At 39.7% G+C, this 27,674-nt stretch overlaps 1 protein-coding gene across 1 annotated transcript; it reads left to right on the forward strand.

Moving 5' to 3' along the window:
* Positions 1-9,307: 9,307 nt before the first annotated feature.
* On the forward strand, positions 9,308-23,743 carry LOC124252052 (zinc finger protein 564-like). Its single transcript, XM_046685149.1, has 4 exons — positions 9,308-9,414; positions 21,075-21,201; positions 21,407-21,467; positions 21,858-23,743. The coding sequence occupies exons 1-4, from the start codon at positions 9,412-9,414 to the stop codon at positions 22,888-22,890; spliced, it is 1,224 nt and encodes a 407-aa protein (XP_046541105.1). The 5' UTR covers positions 9,308-9,411; the 3' UTR covers positions 22,891-23,743.
* Positions 23,744-27,674: the final 3,931 nt, after the last annotated feature.

Below are 27,674 nucleotides of genomic sequence, written 5' to 3' on the forward strand. Positions count from 1 at the left end.
AAACAGAAAATCTGATTAGAACTATAAGTAGTGAAGTGGTTGAATTAGTAACCAAAGCTACCTATAAGGCAAAGCCCAGGCCCAGAGGATTTCACAGCAGAATGCTCCAAAGCATACAGTTAAGGTTTAACAGTGATTCTTCACAAAATCTCCCCCAAAACAGAATCAACACACTTCAAACTCATTTGTGAAGCCAGTGTTATCCTGACTCCAAAATCAGACGAAAGTATCACCAAGAAAACCCTGCAGACCTATTTCTTTCGTGGATATGGATCCAAAAAATCCTCAAAAAATATTAGTACCTAATCCAGCAACAACCTAAAAGATTTATACACCATGACCAGGTGGGATTAATTCCAGGGGTGCAGGGTTGGGTTAACCTCTCGAAATCCATTAATGTAGTACATCATGTTAATAGAGTGAATAGCAAAAATGACCTGAATTTCTCAAGAGACACAGAAGAAATACCTGACAAAATCCAACATCCTTTCCTGATAGAAACACTCAGCAAACCAGGATTTGAAGGAAATTTCCTGAAGCTGATAATGAGCAAGTAAGGGACACCCACAGCCTATACTGTATTTAAAGGTGAAAGGCTAGATATTTTCTCCAAAAATGAGGAACAAAACAAGAATGTCTGCTCTTGCTATTTTTATTTGACAATGTACTGGATATTTTAGCCAGAATAGTTTTGCAAGAAACGGAAATAAAAAGCATCCAGCCTGGGTAGGAAAATGTAAAACTATCTTCACTTGCATGTGACTCATCTTGTACCTAGAAAACTCTAAGGAATCCACTAAAGAATCTATTAGAACTGGTTATCGAGTACAGCAAATTTTTCTGATGCAAGATAAGTATATAAAAATAAATTATATTTTATACACTGTAGTGAACAATCTGACAATGAAATTAACAAAAGAAATCTACTTATAGTAGCATCAAAAGGAATAAAATAGGAATAAATTTAATAAAAGGTGTAGAAAATACTCCAAAAACTGCAAAACACCATTAAAAAATTCGTGAAGATCTACAAGTGTGAAATAACAAATGTTGGTAAGGATGTGAAGAAAAGGAACTCTTGTCTACTGTTGATGGGACTGTAAATTGGTGCAGTGACTATGGAAACAGTATGCAAGTTCTTCAAAAAATTAAAATAGACCTACCATATGATTCAGCAATTCCACTTCTGTGGATTTTTTATCTAAAGAGTGGCACCTGAGCTAACATCTATTGCCAATATTCTTTTTTTTTTCCTTCCTCTTCTCCTTAAAGCCCCCCAGTACATAGTTGTATATTCTAGTTGTAGGTCCTTCTGGTTTTGTTATGTGGGACGCCATCTCAGCGTGGCCTGATGAGTAGTGCTAGGTCTGCACCCAGGATCCAAACCAGCAAAACCCTGGGCCACCGAAGTGGAGTGCGTGAACCTAACCATTCAGCCACGGGGCTGGCCCCCCAACTTCTGTGGATTTATCCAAAGAAAGGAAAAATGCTAAGTAAAAAGGACGTATGCACCCCATATTCATTGCACCATTATCTACAATAGCCAAGATACGGAAATGACCTCTGTCCACCAATAAATAAATGGGTAAAGAAATTGTGGCATAAATATACAATGGAAATGATTCAGCCATAAACAAGAGTGAAATCTTTCCATTTGTGACAATGTGGATGGATCTTGATGGCATTACACTAAGTGAAATATGTCAGATAGTTAAAGACAATAATTGTATGATCTCTCTTATGTGTGGAATCTAAAACAAACAAACAAAAACACCAAGCTCATGGATACAGATAAGAGAGTGGTGGTTGCCAGAGGCATGGGGTGGAGGGTGGCATAAATGGGTGAAGAAGGTCACAGGTAAAATGAAAAAAAAGGGAGCTGTATCAAAAAATGCATATTTGATAACCACATAGTGTGAGATAAATGATTATACACTTTTATATATTTTAAATTTACAACCTATGCACTACTGCTATTGGAAAGTCATTACTGAATGTACACACATGCAAAGAGGTACCAGTTACAGAACTGCAATCACTCTGAGGGTATGTGTAGAAACATCCTCCTCTAGTCATATTTTCCCTGAAACTAATTTCTAGTAATAATAACCATTAAACTATTTTTATTGCCAAACATGTGATTTGCATTTTTGGAAATTAAAAGGAATTGGGTGAGGTTGGGAGGGGACTGGATATTCAGACATTGCAGATCTTTAATAAAATGAGCAAAGATCTTGGAGTGATGACATCTTTTCTCTTGTTCTTTATTACTTCCTAACCAATAGAAGCAAAAAAAAAAAAAAAAAGTGAACCCTAAAGATAAATAAATAAACGGGAAAATAGCCCATGTTCATGGATCCTTTGATTTAACGCTGTTGAGATGACAGTACTTCCTAGAATGATCTAGATTTTCAACAGAATCCCTGTCAGAATCTCAGTTGACTTCTTTACAGAAATTGGCAAGCTTTTCATAAATTATACGGAATTACAAGCAAATCAGAATCACTAAATCAATCTTGCAAAAGTAAGACAAAGGAATAAGACTAACATTTCCTTATTTGAAATCTGACTACTCAGCAAGGTAATCCAGGTAATATGATAGTGACACAAGGACAGACACAGATCAATGGATTTCATTGAGATTCCAGATATAAACCCATTCACCTATGGTCAACTGATTTTTGAAAAAGGTACCAAGAATGAGGAAGGAATATTCTTCTCAAAATTGGTGCTGTACAACTAGATAGCGACATGCAGAAGAATGAAGTTGGACCTTATGTTACCCCACACACAATAATTTTACCCAAATGGATCAAAGACCAAAACCAAAGGTAAAACAAAATACTCTTAGAAAAAACAAAGACGTAAATATGACCTTGGATTTGGCAAAGAATTACGAGTTATAACACCAAAAATAAAAACATATAGATAATTTAACTCCATCAAAATTAATCACTTTTTTGCTTCAAAGCACACCATTAGGACAGTGAAAACACCCATGGGAACCCCTGGTGGGAATGCAAACCATGATGCCACTGTGAAAAACAGTATGGCATTTTTTCAAATATTACAGCAAGTGTTACAATATGATCTAGCAATTCCATTTTTGAGTAGATACCCAGAAGAATTCAAAACATGAAGTCAAACAGATATATGCACACCTGTGTTCATAGGAGCATTATTCACAGTAGCCAAAAAGTGGAAGCAACCCAAGTGTTCATCAAGAGACGAATGGATCAACCAAGTGTGGTACACACATACGACTGAATATTATTCAGCTTTAAAAAGACATGAAATTCTGACACTTGTTACAACATGCGTGAACCTTGTGGACATGATGCTAAGTGAAACGAGGCAGTCAAAAAAGGACAAAAACTGTACAACTCCATTGATAGGAGGTATCTAGAGTAGTCAACTTCATAGAGACATCAGGACAGTGGTTGTCAGGGCCTGGGGGTCAGGGACAAGTGGGCATTGTTGTTTGATACACAGAGAGTTGCAGTTTTGCAGGATGAAGCGTTCTGGAGATTGGTTTCAATGTCAGTGTACTTCACACTATGAACTATACACTTAAACATGGATAAGATGTAACTGTTACGGAGTCAATATAGAAGGTAATCAAAAGGTACACACTCTGTGTTATAAAATAAACGTCATGGAGATATAATGTGCTGCATAGTGACTCTAGTTAATACTACTGAATTGTATGTTTAAAAGTTGCTAAGAGAGTAGATCTTAAAAGTTCTCAACACAAGTAAAAAAAATTATAACTCTGTGGTGGTGGATGTTAACTAGACGTATTGTGGTACACCTGAAATGAATATCATGTTCCTTGTCAATTGTATCTCAATTTTTAACAAAACGAATGAAGTATGGATACATGCTACAACATGGAATTCCATGAAAAAATTATACCAAGTGAATGAAGTCAAACACAAAGACCACATATTATACAATTTCATTCATGCAAAACTCAGAAAATACAGAAATTTATAGACACAGAAAATAGATTAGTGGCTGTCTAGGGCTGGCACTTGGAGGAGCTAGGTGGGAAGACAGGGCAGTGAGAGGTTCAGGGTATAGGGGTTTCTTTTTAGGTGATGGAAATGTCCTGAAATTGACTGCGGTGATGATTGCACAGTATCTGTGAATATACTGAAGACCAGTGAGTTGTAGACAGTAAAGTGCTCTATTGTATGTATATTTTTTCTCAAGAAAAAAAAACTTGTTCAAATAAGTGGATAAATGCATTAAGAGGGGGCCTGCCAGTGGCCAAGTGGTTAAGTTCGCAGGCTCCGCTTCGGTGGCCCAGGGTTTTGCTGTTTCAGATCCTGGGCGCAGACATGGCACCGCTCATCAGGCCATGCTGACGTGGTGCCCCACATAGCACAACCAGACAACCAGAGACACTCACAACTAGAGTATACAGCTATGTACTGGGGGCCTTTGGGGAGAAGAAGAAGAAGAAGAAGAAGAAGAAAAAAAGATTGGCAACAGATGTTAGCTCAGGTGCCAATCTTAAAAAAAAAAAATAATGCATGAAGAGTTTTGCATTCCAATCTCTTAAGCATATGAATACTTTCCAGTACATCCCACATTTACATGACCTTTTCTTGTTTTTTTTGTTCTATCAGTCCAAATAGGAATTGAATTACTTTAGGCATATTATAGACTTTTATATTTCAAATTTCTCTCAGGATACATTCAAAAAATGATCTAAAATAAATTTCCCTCCAGTGTAAAACGTACACCTGAGTATTGAATGAACACATCTCATACCATGTGGTTAGACTGAGAAGAGACCTTGCGCCCAGTTGGGGCTACAGGTTCCAATATCCCAGCGGAGCTAACAGCTTGGGAAGTCAGGATTTTTTCTTTAAACAAATTTTTTATTGTGGTCTAAATAGTTTATAACATTGTGAAATTTCAGTTGTGCATTAATGTTTGTCAAACACCATATAAATGTGCCCCTGCACCCCTTTGTGCCAACCCACCCCCATCTGACCCCTGGTAACCACTAAATTGTTCTCTTTGTCTGTAAGTTTGTTTGCATTCCACATATGAGTGAAATCATATGGTGTTTGTCTTTCTCTGTCTGGCTTATTTCACCTAACATGATGCCCTCAAGATCCATCCTTGTGGTTGTAAAAGGGAAGATTATGTCTTTTTTACAGGTGAGTAGTATTCCATTATATATACACCACATCTTCTTTATCCAATCACTAGTCATTGGGCACTTGGGTTGCTTCCACAACTTGGCTATTGTGAGTAATGCTGCAGTGGACATAGGGGTGCATAAGTCTCTTTGTATTGTTGATTTCGAGTTCTTTGGATAAATACCCAGTAGTGGGATAGCTGGGTCATATGATATTTCTATTTTTAGTTTTTTGAGAAATCTCGGTACTGTTTTCCACAGTGGCTGCACCAGTTTGCATTCCCACCAGCAGTGTATGAGGGTTCCCTTTCTCCACAACCTCTCCAACTTTTACTACTTTTTGTCTTGGTGATTACAGCCATTCTAATGGGTGTAAGATGATATCTAAGTATAGTTTTGATTTGCATTTCCCTGATGATTAGTGATTTTGAGCATCTTTTCATGTACCTATTGGCCATTTGTAATCTTCTTTGGAAAAATGTCTGTTCATATCCTCTGCCCACTTTTTGATTGGGTTGTTTATATTTTTGTAGTTCAGTTGGGTGAGTTCTTTATATATGATGGAGATTAACTCCTTATTGGATATATGATCTGCAAATATTTCTTCCCACTTGGTGGGTTGGTTTTTCATTTTGATCTTGGTTTCCTTTGCCTTCCAGAAGCTCTTTAGTCTGAGGAAGTCCCACTTGTTTATTTTTTCTTTCGTTTCCCTTGTCTTGGTAGACATCGTATTTGTAAAGATCCTTTTAAGTCTGATGTCAAAGAGTGTACTGCCTATATTTTCTTCCAGAAGTTTTATGGTTTCCGGTCTTACCTTTGAGTCACCTTTGATCCATTTTCAGTCTATTTTTGTGTATGGAGAAAGAGAGTGATCTACTTTCATTCTTTTGCATGTGGCTGTCCAGTTTTCACAGTATCACTTACTGAAGACGATTTCATTTCTCCATTATATGCTCTTCGCTCCTTTGTTGAAGATTAGTTGTCCGTATATGTGTGGTTTTATTTCTGGGCTTTCAATTTTGTTCTTTTGATCTGTGTGCCTGTTTTTGTACCAGTACCATGCTGTTTCGATTACTGTAGCTTTGTAGTATATTTTGAAGTCAGGGATTCCGATGACACTAGCTTTGTTCTTGTTTCTCAGGATTGCTTTGGCTATTCAAGGTCTTTGTTGTCCCATACGAATTTTAAGATTCTTTGTTCTATTGCTGTGAAGAATGTCATTGGGATTGCATTGAATCTGTAGATTGCTTTAGGTAGTATGCTATTTTAGCTATGTTTATTCTTCCAATCCATGTACATGGAATATCTTTCCATTTCTTTATGTCATTCTCGATTTCTTTCAGTAATGTCTTAGAGTTTTCCTTGTATAGGTCTTTCACCTCCTTGGTTAAATTTATTAAAATATTTTATTCTTTTGCTGCGATTGCAAATGGGGTTGTATGCTTGAGTTCTTGCTCTGTTGATTCATTTTTAGAGTATAGAAATGCCACTGATTTTTGTACATTGACTTTGTATCTTGCAACTTTGCTGTAGTTGTTGATTATTTCTAATAGTTTTCTGATGGATTCTTTAGGGTTTTCTATATATGTAATCCTGTTGTCTGTAAAGAGTGAGAGCTTCACTTCTTCAGTGCCTATTTGGATTCCTTTTATTTCTTTTTCCTGCTTAATTTCTCTAGCCAAAACCTCCAGTACTATGTTGAATAAGACTGGTGGGAGTGGGCACCCTTGTCTTGTTCCTGTTCTCAGCAGGATAGCTTTCAGTTTTTCCCCATTGAGCATGATGTTGGCAGTGGGTTTCTCATATGTAACCTTTGTTATGTTGAGGTATTTTCCTTCTATCCCCATTTTATTAAGAGTTTTTATCATGAACGGATGTTGGATCTTGTCAAATGCTTTCTCTGCATCTTTGGAGATCATGTGGTTTTTGTTCCTCTTTTTGTTGATATGGTGTACCACATTGACTGATTTGTGGATGTTGAACCACCCCTGTGTGCCTGATATGAATCTCACTTGATCATGGTGTATGATTTTTTTTTTTAGGAAGATTAGCCCTGAACCAGCGACTGCCAATCCTCCTCTTTTTGCTGAGGAAGACCGGCCCTGAGCTAACATCCATGCCCATCTTCCTCTACTTTATACGTGGGACGCCTACCACAGCATGGTGTGCCAAGTGGTGCCATGTCCACACCCAGGATCTGAACCGGTGAACCACCGGGCCCGCCCCTGTATGATCTTTTTAATGTATTGCTGTATTCGGTTTGCCAATATTTTGTTGAGGATTTTTGCATATGTGTTCATCAGAGATATTGGCCTGTAATTTTCCTTCATAGTGTTGTTCTCATCTGGTTTTGGGATCACAGTGATGTTAGCCTCTTAGAATGTCTTAGGAACACATCTATCTTCCTCAATTTTTTGGAATAGTTTGAGAAGGATAGGTAATAAATTGTCTTTGAATATTTGGTATAATTCTCCCAAGAAACTGTCTTGTCCTGGGCTTTTATTTTTGGGGAGGTTTTTGATTACTGTTTCAATCTCTTTCCTTGTGATTGGTCTATTCAGATTCTCTATTTCTTCTCAATTCAGTTTTGGGAGATTGTAAGAGTCTAGGAATTTATCCATTTCTTCTAGATTGTCCAGTTTGTTGGCATATAGTTTTTCATAATATTCTCTTATAATCTTTTGTATTTCTGTGGTGTCTGTTGTAATTTCAACTCTTTCATTTCTAATTTTATTTATTTGAGACTTCTCTTTTTTTCTTAGTGAGTCTAGCTAAGGGTTTGTCAATTTTGTTTATCCTGTCAAAGAAGCAGCTTCTTGTTTCATTGATCCTTTTTACAGTCTTTTTTGTTTCAATTTCATTTATTTCTGCTCTAATTTTTATTACTTCTCTCCTGCTGAGTTTGAGCTTTGTTTGTTCTTCCTTTTCTAATTCTCTTAGGAGTAGCTTAAGATTGTTTATTTGAGCTTTTTCTTGTTTGTTAACATGGACCTGTATTGCTATCAATTTCCCTCTCAGGACAGGTTTTGCTGCATCCCATAAGAGTTGGTATGGTGTGTTTTCATTCTCGTTTGTCTCCAAATATTTTTTGATTTCTCCCTTTATTTCGTCAAGGATCTGTTACTGGCTCTTAGTTAATATCAGGCCTGGTATTCGTTCGCCTATAGTGAACCTGGCATGTATGGGATTAAAACTAAAAACCTGCATTCCTAGTTCCCAGGGTCTTTCATTACACTTATATGTAAACGTTTGTTTCTTTAACCTCTAACTCCCTGAGCTTTACAGCAAAATAGAAGTTACCAATTGTTAAAGCCCAGATGGCCTCAACCTGGGCTCCCACTGATGTTGTAGCTAATCCCAGGACCTTGAAGTTCTTTTACAGAGAAACTAATGTCCAAAGAATATCAAGAAACTGAAGCTTCCCAGGCCCAACTCCTCAGCTTCCTGACGTCAGAGTCTACCTTCCACCATGGAGATTAACAGCCAATGACTCATCTGAGAAATCCTCTATCTCTTCCACAGAGAGCAGCTCCAGACACAGGCTGATGGGAAAATGCTGACCAAGAAGTCCACGCCCCCCTCCCCACCTAAAACCCTAAATAAAAACTACTACCCATTTCTTAACTAGGAGCAAGCAACTTTTGGGGCACTAGCCCTTGCTTTTCTCCCTCTGCCTGGCAAAGTAAAGCTTCCCTTTTTCTCCCAAGACTCGGTTCTCGTTATTTGGATTGACATTGGGATCAAAGACCGAACTTTTGGTAACAGATCCATTGGTTGTTCAGTAGCATGTTGTCATAGGATTTTTTAAAGTATGATTTGTGAGAAGGTGGGGAAGCATTGGGTGGAAGATCAAAGATCAGAGTACAGACAGACTAATTATTATATACAGGGAGGTGATTTTAAGTGTGTTTGCAGCGAAAGGTCACAGTTCCCCCGAGGGGCCTCGTAGCATTGCATTTCATTGGAAATATCCCGGAGAGAGGACAATTTCCAACTCTGGGTTGGCTCAGACACGTCATCTCCATCCCGCTGTCATTCAGGACTGAAGCCTTTTGAACTGTCCAATCAGGGTCGGCTTCGGGGCAGGTGGGCGGGGTGACGGTCCGCAACCACTTCCGACTTCCTGTCGCTCCACAGTCCTTCCGGTCACAGGTTGCCTGCTCTTAAAGGCTCCACGTTGCTGTGTGGCAGAGTCTGTCGCGCCGTGACCAGACCTGAATCATAGGAAGGACTCAGGGGGCCCAGGAAACTCAACGATGGTGAGGGTTCTGGCCGGGGGTTCGGAGACACGGTTTTGGGCACGAGGGGCTGGTGGGAAGCGGCGGGGCGGGCCCGGCCTCCCGCGGTCCCCTCCGGGGTCTGCGGCCCCGAGTCCGCCGTGGCTCCGCTCGGCCCTCAGGCCCCTCCGGCCGCAGCGTGGTGGCGGGGCCGGCAGCCGGGCCCCGGGCGTCCTGTGGTCCCTGCGCGCGGCGACTTGGGCCGGAGCGTCTCTGGGCCGCTGTGCGCCCGCAGCCCCGCGTGTCCCAGACGGTGCGGGGCCCGCGGGAGGGCCCGCAGGACAGTCGGGCCTCGGTCTGCGGGGTCCGTGCGCGGAGGGCCTGCGGTCTGTGGGTCCCCAGGGCCTCCTTTCTCCTCGGAGGGGACTCGTTTCCTCCCAAGTTTTTTAAATGTTTGGCGACCAGGGTCTCAAATCCACGACCCTGTCCCCACAGCTCGTTCTAGAACCAATAAATCCCCAAATTTCTAGATCGCTCCTCGCATTCCCGGACCCCAACTTCCCGTCTACGATTCACAGCATCGTCATCAACTACAAACAGACGCGATATTTTAATTGTTTATAATTTTCCCACAGTCAGTGGGCGGCCATTTTAAAAGGGTTTGTTCCCTGTTGTGGATGTTTTACATGACAGGAAAGTAGCGAATCCCCGCCTGGAAGCGCGTTGTGTGAACTCCTTCGGCCTCTCCTCCCAGGCTGTGTCCTGGGCACAGACCTTCAATCCTATGTCCTTTGGTTGGAGGTTCCTCTGGGCAAACTTTTCCAAGTGATCTGTCCAGTCAGCACTGCCCCTCCCTGGGTTTGTCAGCTTTAAAAGATAGGTTCAGTTTCGTTTAGTCTCAGTTTTTCAATGATTAAAAAGTTATTTAATCAGGGGCCGGCCCTGTGGCCGAGTGGTTAAGTTCGTGCGCTCCGCTTCAGTGGCCCGGGGTTTCACCTTTTCGGATCCTGGGCCTGGACATGGCACCGCTGGTCAGGCCAACGCTGAGGCCGCGTCCCATGTAGCACAACTAGAAGGACCCACAACTGGCATATGGAACTGTGTACTGGGGGGATCTGTGGAGAAAAAGCAGGGGAAAAAAAGAGATTTGAAAATTTTCATTTTGAATGGTTTCATTTTTTGTAACCAATAGTGTTTAAAGGATTTAAATCTTAGAATGGTTTCCTATGTGCAAAAGTTAAAATTAAAGACTGTTAAATAGTAAAATATAGCACACATAAATTTCTTTGTTTATTTGAAATAAATCTGTAAGACAGCGAAGTGGAACTCTAGAAGACTCACTGCCATATCCTGGTCCCCTCCAGCACTGTTACTCCAGCCACCCCCAATACAGTTTTGATCATTTTTTGAGACTCCTGTTAGTGTTTCTTTATATAAATCAATGGGAATGCATATTTTTCTTACCCACTTTGTCCTTGTAGTGAGCAGTCAGACTCCACATTTTTAGGTGACTGCTCACAGCTTAAGCCTCACCCACCCTCTTCCCCTTGTGCCCCCACCTGGACAAGCTGAGGAGGAAGCCTGGGTATTCTCTCCTCTAGAGCAGGCAGGAGATTCCCACCACCCCAGCCCCTGGCCTGTGTGCAGAGCTCTTGCCCCGGCCCCACCCCCAGGCCCAGTGAAGCCCCAGGCCGGGCTCCATTCCTTGCTTTCTGAGCCCTGTCAGAGCTGCTTGAGAGGCTGGCCCTGCCCTCCCCTCAGACCTTATGTGAGTCCTAAGCCTTTTCCTACGGTGTGTGTGTGCCACCCTGGCCCCTGGCGTCAGTCTCAATAAGGGAACCACCCCTCTGCAGGTGACCATAACACTTGGCCCCCTGAGCAGCATGTCCAGACATGACCCCACCCCTGGATCTGTCTTGTCTTGCTCTGACTTGCTCTGCTGCTCTGCCGCCTGATGGTGACATGCACTGTGGGCTGCTGCTTGCTGGGGAGCTGGGCTGTGAGCTGTGCTGCCCTGTGTTGCATTGTTGACCCACCAACCTCAGTTCTAGGTTCAGCTGACCAGTGTTGGCAGTTTAAAGAATTCATAGGCATTTGGAAACAGGAATATGAGATTGGGGCCTCCTTAAATGAGTCCTGGGTCAGTGATTTGGTGGGATTTTTCCATGTATTAGAGTGAAGCTGTGACAGAAGCTGTGTTGGCCTGACATACCCCAGGGATGGGGGGGTAGACAGGGACTATACCCTTTGCCAGAGGTGGGTCAGTCAGATGGTTGGTCACTCTTGAAAGAGCTGTCATTTAAAAGAAAAAGAGAAAAGATAGGGAAAGGCAGGCAGCAGGTGACAGGCTGAGTCCACACTCCTAACACCAGAGGGCTCCCCAGGCCCCTTCAGTACCTCTGCTGCTGCCCCTTCCTCTACTGCCACAAGGATCCTGACCTTCTGGGTTGCAGGGGACACACCCATGGCACCCCTGTGACACAAGGGATTAGTTCAAACCTGACTTAAGCCCAGGGTTTAAACCTTATAAAGCAACCAGCTGTTATAGGGGAGGCTCCCAACTCTGGTGGCACTAGGTGTCATTTTACAGTTACACCTGGGATCCCACTAAATTTAAGGAACGTGCCCCTGATGATCTTAGTGGTGTTAATGAATATAATACGGAGGACAAATAGGACAAGTGTTTCATCTTTAGCCATCAGAACTGTGGTCTTGCCTAAATTCTCCATGGTCATAACACCCTTTGTCCTAAAATATCCCATAGTGAGCTGCGAAGCTCTGATCCAATGAGCAAGAGTTAAAATTAAATGAAGTCTTTGTCACTTACAAATTGGCTTGACAAATTGGGACCCCAGGGACCTTACCCCCAGATAAAGTAGTTAACATGGCCCAATATAATTCACCCAGGGCCTTGTAGGATTGGAAACTGTAGAGGAAGCCTAGTTAGTGAAGTGTTGATTATTCCAGTGCTTTTAACAGCCCAATTTGTCCTATTAAACCTACTTGTCCTCTGGGAGCTCCCGGAGTTCATTCCTGTGGCTGCTCAGGTCCCCACCCTCCTTCACCAGGGACCGACCCCCTCCAGGGGTTACATCTCAGCCAAGAGAGTCTAAACTGCAAGTTGGGGAATATGGTTAACTTTCTGAGTGTGGGTTTTCCTTTTGAACTGTAGGCAAGCAGGAAGCTTCTATGAGCTGATCTGCATATTTGTGTCTCCTTGGATCCGTTTATCAATTGAAGGCTGCAGCCCTCTTATTCTAGATTTGTTTGCTCTTGGAGTTTTAAAATCTAAGTTGATGGAGAGTTATTATGTGAGTAAGGGAAGAAAATTGTGGAACCAAATAGAATTTGTGTTCCATTTAGGCAAGAGAACCTCAAGATGTGAGATGTGTGTATTTAAGCTCCAAGTCTGTATTTTATTTTTAGGTCAGTTTCTGTGTGGCCATGTCCCTAGAGGACTTTGACATTTAAAAGGCTGTACTATTACTAAGGCGGGTGAATTCCTGTTTTAATGGATGTGAGGAAAAACCCCTTGAGTTCCTGTTTTTCATTTGAGGAAACAGGTCAAAGTTTATGAAAATCTTTGGAATTCCTAGTTTATTTCTGGGCTTAATTGCAAACCCCTAATGGATTACAATATGCTACTCCATGCTGATAATATCCACAGTGTAAATATACTGGAGGGACAAACTGTGAGGCCCTTTGTCCTTTTTTTTGGAAAGGGATTTGTAAATTTTTTATGGTTTGCAGCTTTATCGCCATGAGCGTTTAATGGATTAAACCTTGGAGTGGTTTCCTATTTAGAAACATTAAAATGAAAGTAATTTTTTTTTTTTTTAGAGGAAGATTAGCCCTGAGCTAACTGCTGCCAATCCTCCTCTTTTTGCTGAGAAAGACTGGCCCTGAGCTAACACTCGTGCCCATCTTCCTCTACTTTATATGTGGGACGCCTACCACAGCATGGCTTGCCAAGCAGTGCCATGTCCGTACCCAGGATCCGAACTGGCGAACCCCAGGCTGCGGAAACCGAACGTGCACACTTAACCGCTGGGCCACCAGGCCGGCCTCCAAAATTAATTTTTAAGTAAAAGTTATTTTAAAATAATGATCAAGCATAGGAAATATGGTGTATATAAATTTCTCTCCTGGTTTTAAATAAATAATGCATAGGAAGGTTTAAAAATTTCCCAAGATAGGAAACTCACTTAAGGAGACTCCCTGCCTGCACGTCCTGCCCCACTCCTCTGCTCTGACTCCAGCCTCCCTACATGACCAGTTTTGATCACTGCTTCACCATCCTGTTAGTGCTTCTTTATATAAAAACAAGCCAGTGTGAATGTGTATTTTTCTTACCCATGCTTGTTCTTGTATCCAGTTGCCAAGATCCACATATTTGCTCTTTGACTTCTGAACACTTAAGCCTCACCCTCCCTTTCCCCTGGGCCTTCCTACCTGGACAGGCTGATGAGAAAGCCTGGAGGCTCCTGCACTGTGGGCTGCTGCTTGCTGGGCAGCTTCTCCCGGGCGCTGTGCTGCCCTGTGTTGCACTGTTGACCCCAGCAAGCCTCTGTTCTATATACAGAGGACTCCAAGTAGGCAGTTTGGGAATTTTTGGCAGTTTTTTCCTTATCCTTGGCAATGTGGGAATGTGGCCTCTGTCAGTGTCTTTAGTGGAATCTGTGTGTTTAGAGTGAAGGTGAGACTGAGGCTTTTGTTTCCTTGACATTAGCTGAGACCTGGGGTTAAATGGATGATCATACCTGTGAATGAGCTGAGCCCCCCTGACGGTTACTGGTTAAAGAGCAATTATTTCAGAGAAAAAGAGACAGGAAAATGCAGCCAGTAGGTAGCAAGATCACAGAGGCTTCATGAGGATCCCTAAGTAACTCTACAACTGCTGCCACCCCTGCATCTGTTGCAACAAAGATCCTGACCCTCTGGCTTATAGTGGACCACACCCACAGTCTGAGTTTGGCATGGCAAAGGGATTAGTTTAAACCTGACCTAAGCCTGCGTTCCTCAATTTGTATAAAGCAACCAGTGGTCATGGAGGAGGCCTCTGACCCTGATGGCAGTGATGTGAGGCTCTCTGGAGGAGGGCCTTAAGTTGTCCACAGGCTTCTGATGCAAGAAACTGCCCCATGTCCCATACTACATGCCGTTAGAGCTGCTGTTATCTCCAGGAACTGAGACCTCTTGCAAATAGAGGTTCTCACAAGCACTGAGCATGTGACCCTCTACCCGGGAGCCTGTTATGCCTTTGGTCCAGGAGACAGCACCCTGCCAGCTCAGTCCAGTGACTGGCACCTACCTGTGATATGATGGAGCCTAACCTTGGCCCTGCAGCTTATGCCACCTGCAGGGGGAGAATGGCATTTCCTTCTTCAGTTCCTTGAAAGATGTTCAGGTGATGGAGGAGGTCACCCTTTTCCAAGACACCTTGGTTCCCTTGGTGGTTCCTTGGAATTAACTGAACGCAAAGCACTGGGGAGTGCATAGTCTTTAAGGACAATAATAGACCTTCATACATGATGGAGCTCAGTGGAGAGTTGCTGCTCTTCATCCCTTAACTGGGATGTCTCTGATGAAACATCAAACCCAAGGGTCACCAGGGCTAACCAAACTTCAGGCAGTCATTTTTCTACTGGCCAAAAATTAGTCTCATCTGCATATGCTTACAAACTCTTGGATGATTGTCTAAGAGATTCCCCTTTGTGCTAAAAGAACTCTAGGAATCTCTTGACTCAGAGATACTCAAAATAGGAATGAAGGTAACCCTTGTCTGTACAACACAAGAACCCACCAGGACACTCCATCCACCTTGGAGTTCTGACACTACTGATAGTGACCATGGCGCTTCTCAGAGGATACAGTGCTGTGCTCTCCAACAAGGTGTTTGATGGAAGTTTCCCCTCCCCTCTGGGTCTCAGGCTCATAGAGCACCATTCTGGCTTATTGAAATATGTTGAAATTCATTGAATGAGAGATGTCTTGTTTCAGTCATCAAGGGTGAATTATAAGGACTCTGTCTTCATGTTTTTTGGAAAGATTTCAAGTTTTTTTAGAGCAGTTTTAAGTTTACAGAAAAATTGATCAAAATTTACAAAGGTTCCACATAACCCTTCTCTCTGTATCCACATAGTTTGCACTCTTTTTCACATTTTGTATCACTGTGGCACATTTGTTACAATTTCCAAGCCCATGTTGATGCATTATAGTGCACAGTGTACATTAGCATTGACTCTGTGTGTTACACACTGTGTAGGTTTTGGCAAATGTCTAATGACATGTGTCCATCATTTCTGTATCATAGAGTGTAGTTTCACTTCCCTAAAACTCGTCTGTGCTCCACCTATTGACTCATGCCTCCCTCCAACCCCCAAATCCTTCACAGCCAAAGATCTTTCTACTGGTCATGGTTTGTCTTTTCCAGAATGTCTTGTACTTGGAATCACACACTACATAGCCTTGTCACATTGCCTTCTTTCCCTTAGCAGTATGCTTTTAAGCTTCCTCCATGTGTTTTCATGGCTTGATACCTCGTTTCTTTTTACCACTGAGCAGTATTTCATTGTGTGGATGCACCCGTTTGTTTTTTCTATTCGACTCTTGAAGGAAATCTTACTTTAAATGCTAACTCTTGCCAAATATGAATAAAGTGCCAACAAACATTCATGTGTAGGTTTTGTGTGTTTTCAGCTCATTTCAAAATATACCAACGAGTGTGATTGCTGGATCTCACTCTATGTGGTAGCAGTATATTTTGATTTGAGAGAAAGTTCCTGTCCTTCACTGTAGGTGGACCTAATTCCATTTCCACCAGCAATGAATGAGGCTTACCTGTAGCTTTGCATCTTCACCAGTATTTGGTGTTCTGAGTGTTTTGAATTTTACTTATTTAACAAGTGTTTAGTGACACATCATTGTTTTATTTGCAATTTCTTAATGACATCTGATGTAAGCATGTTTTCATATTGCTTATATCCCATCTATACATCTTCTTCAGTGAGAAGCCTATTCAGAATTTCTGTTCACTGTTTAATTGGGGTTGACTTCTGACTGTTTTAAGAATTCTTTGGGTATTTCACATACCAGTCATTTATCCAATAAGTCTGTTACAAAGATTTTTTCTTATTCTGTGAATTATGCTGTTATTCTCTTAACACTGTCTTTCTCAGAGCAGTAGATTTTCATTTTAATGAAGTAAATTTTTTTTTTGTAGACCTTGCTTTTTGGTTTTCTGCTAAAAATTCATCTCCAAACCCAAAGTCATCTAGATTTTCTCCTTTGTTATCTTTTAGTTTATTCCTTTGGCATTTTACATTTAGATCTGTGACGTGTTTTGAATTATTTTTTGTGAAAGGTGTAAGGGCTGTGCCTACATTCCTTTTTTCTGTGTCTGTTTACATGTGTGTTTCCATTATTTCCACTAGTGGATGTTTAAAAGACTTTCTTTTCCATTTCCCTTCCCTTCTTTCTCAAAGATCAGTTGACATTGTTTGGTTATATAAGGAAAGCACTTGAGTCCTGTATTCTTCAACCTTGCTATACTCTCTTATAAATTCAGGAGTTATTTCTGTTGCTGTGAATTCTTTCAGAGGTTTCACAAAGACAGTCATTTCATATGGAACAAATGTATATTTAGCTACAGTTTTGTGAAGATGTTCTTTCTCGAGAAGCAGAAGTTCCCATCTATTACTAGTTTCTTCTCATAAATGGATGTTGTATTTCATCAAATCTTTTTTTATTTTCATTTCCCTCTCCTTACCTTTTTGATACTAGTAATTTCTGTCTTCGCTCTTTTGTTACCTTCACTAGATGTTTATTAATTTATTAGTCTTATCATAGAACCAGCTTTTTTTGTTTTAATTTTCTCTGATTTCCCACAGTGAATTGATTTCTTTTCTAATTTTTATTATTTCTTTTACTGTGTATAGAATGGATTTAATTTGCTCTTCCTTTTCTTGTTTCCTAAGATAGAAGCTTACATTATTGATTAGAGATCTCTGGTTTTTCCAGTGTATAAATTTCCCTCTAGGCACTGCTTTTGTTGTATCCAAGAACCTTTCATATGTTATATTTTTATTTTATTTAGTTCAAAATAGTTTTTTATTTCTCTTAGGGCTTCTTCATTGATCCTATGGCTTATTTAGATGTAAAGTATTGAGTCTTTATGTATTGGGGCCTTTTCTAACTATCTTATTGCTCTTGACTTCTAGAGGAATGGCTGTGTGGTGTGAGAGCATGTTTTGTGTGATTTCTGTTGTTTCAAATTTGTTAAGGTGTGCTTTATGTCCCAGAATGTGGTTTGCCTTGGTGAATGTTCCACGTGAACTTGAGAAGAATGTATATTCTGCTGTTGTGTATGAAGTATTCCACAGATTACAATGAAATCCAGCTGTTGCACAGTGCTGTTCAGTTCACCTCTGTCCTTGCTCGTTTCCTGCCTACTGAAATGTATAATTTGTGATATAAAGTGTTGAATTTTGCAGCTATAACACTGGATTCATCTCTTCCTCCTTGCATTCTATCAGTTCTTGCCTCATGTATTTTGTCCCTCTGTTGTTATACAGGTCCACAAGAAGCATTGGTGTGCCTTCTTGAAGAACAGACCCTTTTACAGTATCTAATGCTCCTCTCTATCTCTCAGCTTTCCTTGGTTTGAAATCTGCATTGTCTATAATTCATGGCAGCTTTCTTTTGATTACTGTTGGCATGCTCTTTTATTCTCCATCCCTTTGCACTTCATCTGTCAGTCTTTAAACTTAAAATGGGTTTCTTGTAGACAACATATAATTGTGTTCTTTGAAATCTGATGTTACTGTGCCTTTCAGTTGTATTGAGAGCATTGACGATTAAAGTGGTTATTGATACAGCTGGATTAATTTAAAAAGTTTTACAGTTTTCCATTTTTTACCCTTGCTGCTTATTTCTTTTTGTCTTTCCCCATTTTTCTGCCTTCTCTGGCTGAAGTTGAGCATTTACTCTGATGCATTTTTTCTCCTCTCATCATAACAGCTACACAGTCTTGAAAAACCATTCTTTAGTGGTTGCCCTTGAATTTTCAGCATATGTTTACAACTAACCCACCTCCTCTGCAGATAACTCTGTACCACTTCCCTGGTGTGCAGGTACCTGTTAGCACACTGTTCCCAATTTCCCCTTCCCTGTCACATGTCGCATTGCTGTCATTTATTTCTCTTGTCCATAAGCCTCTCATTACCAAATATATTGTTGCTAATATTATTGTATTTTATTTATCTATTTATTTATTTATTTTTGGTGAGGAAGATTGTCCCTGAGCTAACATGTGTGCCAATCTTCCTCTATTTTTTTTGTGGGATGCCACCACAGCATGGCTTGACGGGGAGTGTGTAGGTCTGCACCCGGGATCTGAACCTGCGAACCCTGGGCTGCCAAAGTGGAGCATGTGAACTTAACTACTATGTGACCAGGCCAGCCCCATACATTGTTGCTAATATTATTTTAAACAAAGCATCACCTGTTATATTAATTATAAGAAATATAAATATCTTTTACCTTCATTTTTTCTTTTTCTAATCCTCTACCCTTATCTTTTACATTCTTTCTGATAAATTTGTAAACATTTTTTTCAAGGTAGGTATACTCATGACAAATTTCCTCAATTTTTCAACTTTCTCAGAAAGTTCTTATTTATCCTTTATTGTTAAAGGACAATTTTGCTTGACAGAGAGTTCTAGTAGTGTTTTTTTAATTTTCAGAACATTAAATATTTCACTCTATTCTGGCTTAAAAGATTTTTGAAAAGAAGTCCAATTTAATTCACATCTTTTTCCTTTGTACCTACAGTGTGTTTCTTCTCTGGCATTTCTCAGTACATTCTGTGTCTTTGATTTTTCTCCAGTTTGAACATGATACCCCTTGGTGTGCACTTTTGTAACTTATCGTTTAGTGTTCTCTGAGCTTCCTGGATATAGAGTTTTCTGGCTATCATTAATTTTAGGATATTTTAGTGATTATTACTTCACTTGTTTCTTCTGTTTCTTTGTTTTCCTTCAGATATCCCTATTATGTATAATTAAAAGCTTCTGTTAGGGGGCAGCCCCGTGGCCGAGTGGTTAAGTTCATGCACTCCACTTTGGCAGCCCAGGGTTTCACCAGTTCCAATCCTGGGTGCAGACATGGCACCGCTCATCAGGCCATCCTGAGACGACGTCCCACATAGCACAACCAGAGGCACTCAGAACTAGAATATACAACTATGTACTGGGGGGCTTTGGGAGGGAAGAAGAAGGGGAAAATAAAAAAGAAGATTGACAACAGTTGTTAGCTCAGGTGCCAATCTTTAAAATAAAAAGCTCTGTTAAAGAGGGTTTTCCTCGGCTTCATGGGTATTGTGTTCTGTCTTTTTTGTTATTTTTGTTCTTGCATTAGACTCTGGTGAAATAGATTTTTTGTTTAGTACAGGCCTTCGTAAGAAGAGAATATCTAGCATATGTTAAAAAGCTATCCTTTCTTCCTCTTTCCCAATTTTGGATACACCACTTTGCCTTATGACTTAAAGGCTCTCAAGGATCTCAAAAGAGTCGTTCCTTTCAAGTTTGTTCATTTTCTTGTTGTGAGATCAAAAATAACAGCTTCCAAGTTCCTTAAGTGCAGGATCAGAAGGTGGCAATGCCTCATCTGGAGTGGTTGGTTGGGAAACACTTCTTCTTGATGTTGGAGAATGGAGATTTTATGTTATTTTGGAGGAAACCACTGTTAAGTCCTTCACCTAATTTATAATCATGGGCAAATTTGCCATCGAACCATTTTGAATTTCAGTGAGCTCCCTTGCAATCTGCAGTTCTTAACCTGCTCCTCAAGGCCAGCAAGACTCAGGCACACATTAGCATTTAACCAGAAACTGCTCTTATGACACATAATTCTCTTGCTATGTGTTCTAAAAATTGGTAGGAAGTAGCCTTGATGCACATGAGAATAGGGATTTTGTGGTCTAAGTTCTCATGCCTTCTTCCTTGTGTCTGAGCTCTAAGTTCCAAAGAATTTTTGAGCCTGTCAAATCATACAGAGAGAGAAAAGAAGAACTGAGTCTATGATAAATATTACACAAATTAAAGCAATGGTTCCCCACAAGAATATTTACATTCAGCTAGCTGCATCTGCTTACTTGTAATAGCCTGAAGTACTTTAGGACAGTGTGGCCAGATGGGCTTTATTATAATTTTGATTTCTGCAGGCCTCCTGGACTCTCTGTGTGATGATGGGACTAGACAAAAAGGCTTCCAATACTGTACTGTGTTTTTATTCATTGAAACCTCATGCAGATTTGACTCTGTCTCATGAAGTGCTGTAAATGGTGGCTAATAAGGAAGAAGATGAAAGAATTTTTCCCGTAATGAATCATCAGTCTTAAAATGATAATATTGTTTGATTTGTATAGCATTTCTGTCATTTCTCAAGATGCTTTAGACCCTGCCAGTAGAGTAAAATATGATGTAATGTGATCACAGTAAAACTGTGTAAGTAATTTCCATGTTCATACTGCTGTTAACTTGATGAGGAAGTCTACAGAAAAACAGTGAGTTTTTGATGATCATGGCATAGAATAAACGTTTGGAGATGAGAGAATCATACATAAACTTCCTACAATTGGAGTATAGATCCCCAGTGCTGTCAGGCTCATGTATCCTACTCTACAAATATTTGTGGTGTTTTAGGACTCAGTGGCCATTGATGACGTGGCTGTGAACTTCACCCTGGAGGAGTGGGCTTTACTGGATTCTACACAGAAGAAACTCTACAGAGATGTGATGTGGGAAACCTTCAGGATCCTGGCCTCCATAGGTAAGAGTGAGGACATTCTTTCACTGCATCAATAAGAGAACATGTGTTTCTTGCCCGTCAACATGGTTCTAAAATATACAATGTGAAAAAGGCAGATGTTGCTAAATAAACTAGAAATGGTCATACCTCATCATGGAGTTTGAATCTAAAAATTTTTCTGTAACTGATGATACTTTAGAATCAACTTTCTGGGTCTGCATTTCAGGAAAAACATGGGAAGATCATGATATTGAAAATCAGTACAAAAAGCAGGGGAGAAAGCAAACGTGAGTGACACACAATAGAAAGCATCATCTTCACATGAGAATCCTGGCATCTTATGAAATTTAAGAGGAAGCAACTAAAACAAATAACCCTTGCTTCAAATTCAGCTATTCTTAGAAAATTTTCATCAAATATACTTTCTGAAATGTGGTATAGAGGTTGCACTTCTGCAAAATAGTTCACTTGGGAACAGTATTAATAAACCCTATATATGAATATCACTGTTTCAGTAATAGCAAGGGTGAAGTCCTCTTGCAGAAGATTCAGTGTATTCAATTTCCAAGAATTCAGAAAAGGCAGAAAACCTAAACTTTTCCTGTAAGTCTTAAGATATAACAAATAAAATCATCAATAAAGAAATCATTAATAATTTGCTTCTCTTTTTTTTACAGAAATCTTATGATAATGAGACTCTGTGAAAGTGAAGAGGGTAGTCAATGTGGAGAAAACTTCAGCCTTATTCCAAATCTCAGTCTGAACAAGAAACCTACAGGAGCTAAACCATGGGAACGCAGTGCATGTGGAAGAATCTTCATGCATCATTCATCCCTTACTAGGCATGTTAGATGTCACACTGAGCACAAACCATATGACTATCAAAAATATGAAGAGAAGCCATATAAACATAAAGAATGTGGGAAAGCCTTTACTTTTCCCAGTTTTCTTCAAATACATGAAAGAACTCATACTGGAGAGAAACCCTGTGAATGTAAAAAATGCAGTAAAACATTCATTTCTTCCAGGTCTCTTCAAGTCCATGAAAGAAATCATACTGGAGAGAAACCGTACGAATGCAAGGAATGTGGGAAAGCCTTTGTAAGTCCCTCAAGACTTCGGTCACTCATGATCTTTCACACTGGAGATGGACCTTATAAGTGTAAGGAATGTGAGAAAGTATTCATTTCTCCCAGTTCATTTCAAATACATGAAAGGATTCACACTGGAGAGAAACCCTATGAATGTAAGGATTGTGGGAAAGCATATATGAATCTCTCAAGCCTTCGATCACACATGATCTTTCACACTGGGGATGGACCTTATAAATGTGAGGAATGTGGGAAAGCCTTCACTTTTCCCAGTTTTCTTCAAAAACATGAAAGAACTCATAGTAGAGAGAAACCTTATCAATGTGAAAAATGCAGAAAAGCATTCATTTCTGTTAGTTCTCTTCGAGGACATGAAAGAATTCATACTGGAGAGAGACCGTATGAATGTAAAATATGTGGTAAGGCCTTCAGGTTTTCCAGTCATGTTCATGAACATGAAAGAACTCATACTGGAGAGAAACCCTATGAATGTAAAAAATGCACTAAAGCAATTACTTTTTCCACTTCTCTTCAAAGACATGGAAGAAGTCATACTGGAGAGAAACTCTACGAATGTAAAAAATGTGGTAAAGCATTCACTTCTTCCAGTTCTCTTTGAGTACATGAAAGAAGTCACACTGGAGAGAAACCTTATGAATGTAAAAAAATGCACTAAAGCATTTACTTCTTCCAGTTCTCTTCGAATATATGAAAGAATTCATACTGGAGAGAAACCCTATGAATGTAAGGAATGTGAGAAAGCATTCGCTTATCTCAGATCACTACGAAAACATGGAAAATGTCACACTGGAGAGAAACTGTATGAATGCAAGGAAGGTGGGAAATCCTTTATTCCTGATGAAAATTTTAAAGGATACATAAGAATGCACACTAGAGGAAAAAGTGTGTAAATATAACGAATGTGGGAAAGCCTTTTGTCATTCCAGTTCTTCCTGAAGGCGTGAAAGGACTCACTTAATAAAAACCTCTTGAATGTAAACAGCATGGGAAGGACTTCAATTGGCCCATATCCTTCTATGTGAAACTCCACCAATAAGAAATATAAATATAAGTAATATGAGAAAGCTTGATGGAAATTAAATTTTATATAATGCTCTAGAAAAATTTCAATATGAAAGAGTTATAAAAATTTTAACTGTACTGCATTTATCATGGGTCTTAAAGTTCAACATTGGATTGTGGATTTCTATTAATTACTTTCAAAACTGAATATTGAGGTGAGGTCATTCTGTAAGTCATCCTTCATCAGTACTACGTAAGAATAAGAGGCAGTGCTTTTCCCTCACATCATTTAAAATATTTTCTTTTTAATTTTTTAATAATGTTTTAATTGTCCTGAGTTAAGGGGCCATTGAAAAATGACGTTGTATTTGTTGTGATTTTTTTTTTTATGAATACAATTCCTTTATTATATGTGTGTTTTGTAAATATATTTCCTCTTAATTTTTGGCTCATCCTTTAATTCTCTTAACAGTATTTTTTTTTAATTGAGTTATTGATAGGTTACAATCTTGTGAAATTTCAGTTGTACATTAATGTTTGTCAGTCATGTTGTAGGTGCACCACTTCACCCTTTTTGCCCACCCCCCCACCCCACCTTTCCCCTGGTATCCACTAAACTGTTCTTAGTCCATAATTTTAAATTCCTGATATGAGTGGAGTCATACACAGATTATCCTCCTCTCGCTGGCTTATTTCACTTAAATAATTCTCTCAAGGTCCATCCATGTTATTGCAAATGGAATGATTTTGTTCTGTTTTGCAGCTGAGTAGTACTCCATTGTATGTATGTACCACATCTTTTTTATCCATTCGTCTGTTGCTGGACACTTAGGTTTCTTCCATGTCTTGGCTATTGTAAACAGTGCTGCAATAAACATTGGGGTGCATAGGACTTTTGGGATTGCTAACTTCAAGCTCTTTGGATAAATACCCAGTAGTGGGATGGCTGGATCGTATGGTAGTTCTATTTTTAGTTTTTTGAGGAATCGCCATACTTTCCATAGTGGCTGCACCAGTTTGCATTCCCACCAGCAGTGTATGAGGGTTCCTTTTTCTCCGCAACCTCTCCAACGTTTGTTGCTATTAGTTTTAGATATTTTTGTCATTCTAACGGGTGTAAGGTGATATCTTAGTGTAGTTTTGATTTGCATTTCCCTGATGATCAGTGATGATGAGCATCTTTTCATGTGCCTATTGGCCATCAGTATATCTTCTTTGGAGAAATGTCTGTTCATGTCTTCAGCCCATTTTTTGATTGGGTTCTTTGATGTTTTGTGGTTGAGTTGTGAGAGTTCTTTATATATTATGGATATTAAGCCTTTGTCAGATATATGCCTTGCAAATATTTTTTCCCAGTTAGTGGGTTGTTTTTTTGTTTCAATCCTGTTTTCATTTGCCTTGAAGAAGCTATTTAATCTGATGAAGTCCCATTTGTTTATTCTTTCTATTGTTTCCCTTCTCTGAGAAGGCATGGTGTCCGAAAAGATCCTTTTAATACTGATGTCAAAAAGTGTACTGCCTACGTTTTCTTCCAGAAGCCTTATGGTTTCAGGTCTCACCTTTAGGTCTTTGATCCATTCTTAGCTTATTTTGGTGAATGGTGAAAAAGAATGGTCAATTTTCATTCTTCTACATGTGGCTTTCCAGTTTTCCCAGCACCATTTGTTGAAAAGACTTTCTTTTCTCCATTGTATGCCCTCAGCTCCTTTGTCAAAGATAAGCTGTCCATAGACGTGTGGTTTTATTCCTGGCCTTTCAATTCTGTTCCATTGATCTGTGCACCTGTTTTTGTACTAGTACCATGCTGTTTTGATCACTGTAGCTTTGTAGTATGTTTTAAAGTCAGGGATTGTGATGCCTCCCGTTTTGTTCTTTTTTCTCAGGATTGCTTTAACAATTCGGGGTCTTTTGTTGCCCCATATGAATTTTAGGATTCTTTGTTCTAATTCTGTAAAGAATGTCATTGGGATTCTGATTGGGATGGCATTGAATCTGTAGCTTGCTTTAGGTAGAACGGACATGTTAACTATGTTTATTCTTCCAATCCATGTACATGGAATGTCTTTCCATTGCCTTGTGTTGTCATCCAATTCTCTCAGAAAGGCCTTGTAATTTTCAATATGTAGGTCCTTCACTTCCTTAGTTAAATTTACCCCAAGGTATATTATTCTTTTTGTTGCGATTGTGAATGGTATTGTATTCTTGAGTTCTTTTTCTGTTGGTTCATTACTGGAGTATAGAAATGCTACCGATTTATGCAAATTGATTTTATACCCTGCAACTTTGCTGTAGTTGTTAATTACTTCTAACAGTTTTCCAATGGCTTCTTTGGGGTTTTCTGTATATAAGATCATGTCTGCAACCAGCAAGAGTTTCACTTTTTCCCTCCCTATTTGGATTCCTTTTATTCCTTTTTCTTGCCTGATTGCTCTGGCCAGGACCTCCAGTACTATGTTAAATAAGAGTGGTGATAGAGGGCATCCTTGTCTCGTTCCTGTTTTCAGGGGGATGGCGTTCAGTGTTTGCCCATTGAGTATGATGTTGGCTATGGGTTTGTCGTATATGGCCTTTATTATGTTGAGGTAGTTTCCTTCTATGCCCATTTTGTTCAGAGTTTTCATCATAAATGGCTGTTGGATCTTGTCAAATGCTTTCTCTGCATCTATTGAGATGATCATGTGGTTTTTATTCCTCAGTTTGTTGATGTGGTGTATCACGATTGATTTGCGGATGTTGAAGCATCCCTGTGTCCCTGGTATGAATCCCACCTGATCATGATGTATGATCCTTTTGATGAATTGCTGAATTCTGGTTGCCAAAATTTTGTTTAGAAGTTTTGCATCTATGTTCATGAGTGATATTGGCCTGTAGTTCTCTTTTTTCGTGGTGTCCTTGTCAGGTTTTGGTATCAGCGTGATGTTGGCCTCATAGAATGTGTTAGGAAGTGTTCCATCTTCCCTAATTTTTTGGAATAGCTTGAAAAGGATAGGTATTAACTCCTCTGTGAAAGTTTGGTAGAATTCCCCAGGAAAGCCATCTGGTCCTGGGGTTTTATTCTTTGGGATGTTTTTGATTGCTGTTTCAATCTCTTTCCTTGTGGTTGGTCTGTTCAAATTGTCTGCCTCTTCTTGAGTGAGCTTTGGGAGATTGTAGGAGTCCAAGAATTTATCCATTTCCTCTAGGTTATCCATTCTGTTGGCATATAGTTTTTTGTAGTATTCTCTTATAATCCGTTGTATTTCTGCATAGTCTGTTGTTATTTCTCCTCGCTCATTTCTGATTTTGTTTATTTGAGCTTTCTCCCTTTTTTTCTTTGTAAGTCTGGCTAGTGGTTTGTCAATTTTATTTATCTTCTCAAAAAACCAGCTCTTTGTCTCATTGATCCTTTCTACTGCCTTTCTCGTTTCAATAGTATTTATTTCTGCTCTGATTTTTATTATTTCTCTCCTTCTGCTGACTTTGGGCTTCATTTGTTCTTTTTTCTCTAGTTCAGTTAGGTGTGCTTTAAGGTTGCTTATTTGGGATTTTTCTTGTTTGTTAAGATGTGCCTGTATTGCAATGAATTTTCCTCTTAATACAGCTTTTGCTGTATCCCATATGAGTTAGTATGGCATGCTATCGTTTTCATTTGTTTCCAGGTGTTTTTTTATTTCTTCTTTAATTTCTTCAATGATCCATTGCTTGTTCAGTAGTGTGTTGTTTAGTCTCCACATCTTTGTGCCTTTCTCAGCTTTTTTCTTGTAATTAATATCTAGCCTTATAGAGTTATGATCTGAGAAGATGCTTCTTATTATTTCAATTTTTTTAAATTTATAGAGGCTTGCCTTGTTTCCCAACATATGGTTGATACTAGAGAATGTTCCATGTGCACTTGAGAAGAATGTGTATTCAGCTCTTTCAGGGTGAAGTGATCTATATATGTCTATTAAGTCCAATTGTTTTAGTGTTTCATTTAGCTGCACTATTTCCTTGTTGATTTTCTGTCTGGATGATCTGTCCATTGATGTGAGTTGGGTGTTGAGGTCCCCTACTATTATTGTGTTGTTTTTAACATCTTCCTTCAGGTCTGTTAATAGTTGCTTCATGAATCTTGGTGCTCCTGTGTTGGGTGCATAGATATTTATAAGCGTTATTTTTTCTTGATGAAGTGTCCCTTTGATCATTATATATTGTCCCTCTGTGTCTCTCTTTACCTGTCTTACTTTGAAATCCACTTGGTCTGATATGAGAATTGCAACACCTGCCTTTTTTTCCTTGCTATTTGCTTGAAGTATTGTCCTCCACCCCTTCACCCTGAGTCTGTGTTTGTCCTTGGGGCTGAGGTGTGTTTCCTGCAGGCAACAAATTGTTGGATCTTGTTCTTGAATCCATTTTGCCACT

Source organism: Equus quagga, chromosome 14, assembly GCF_021613505.1.
Source record: "Equus quagga isolate Etosha38 chromosome 14, UCLA_HA_Equagga_1.0, whole genome shotgun sequence".
In the NCBI taxonomy this organism is placed as follows: Eukaryota; Metazoa; Chordata; class Mammalia; order Perissodactyla; family Equidae; genus Equus; species Equus quagga.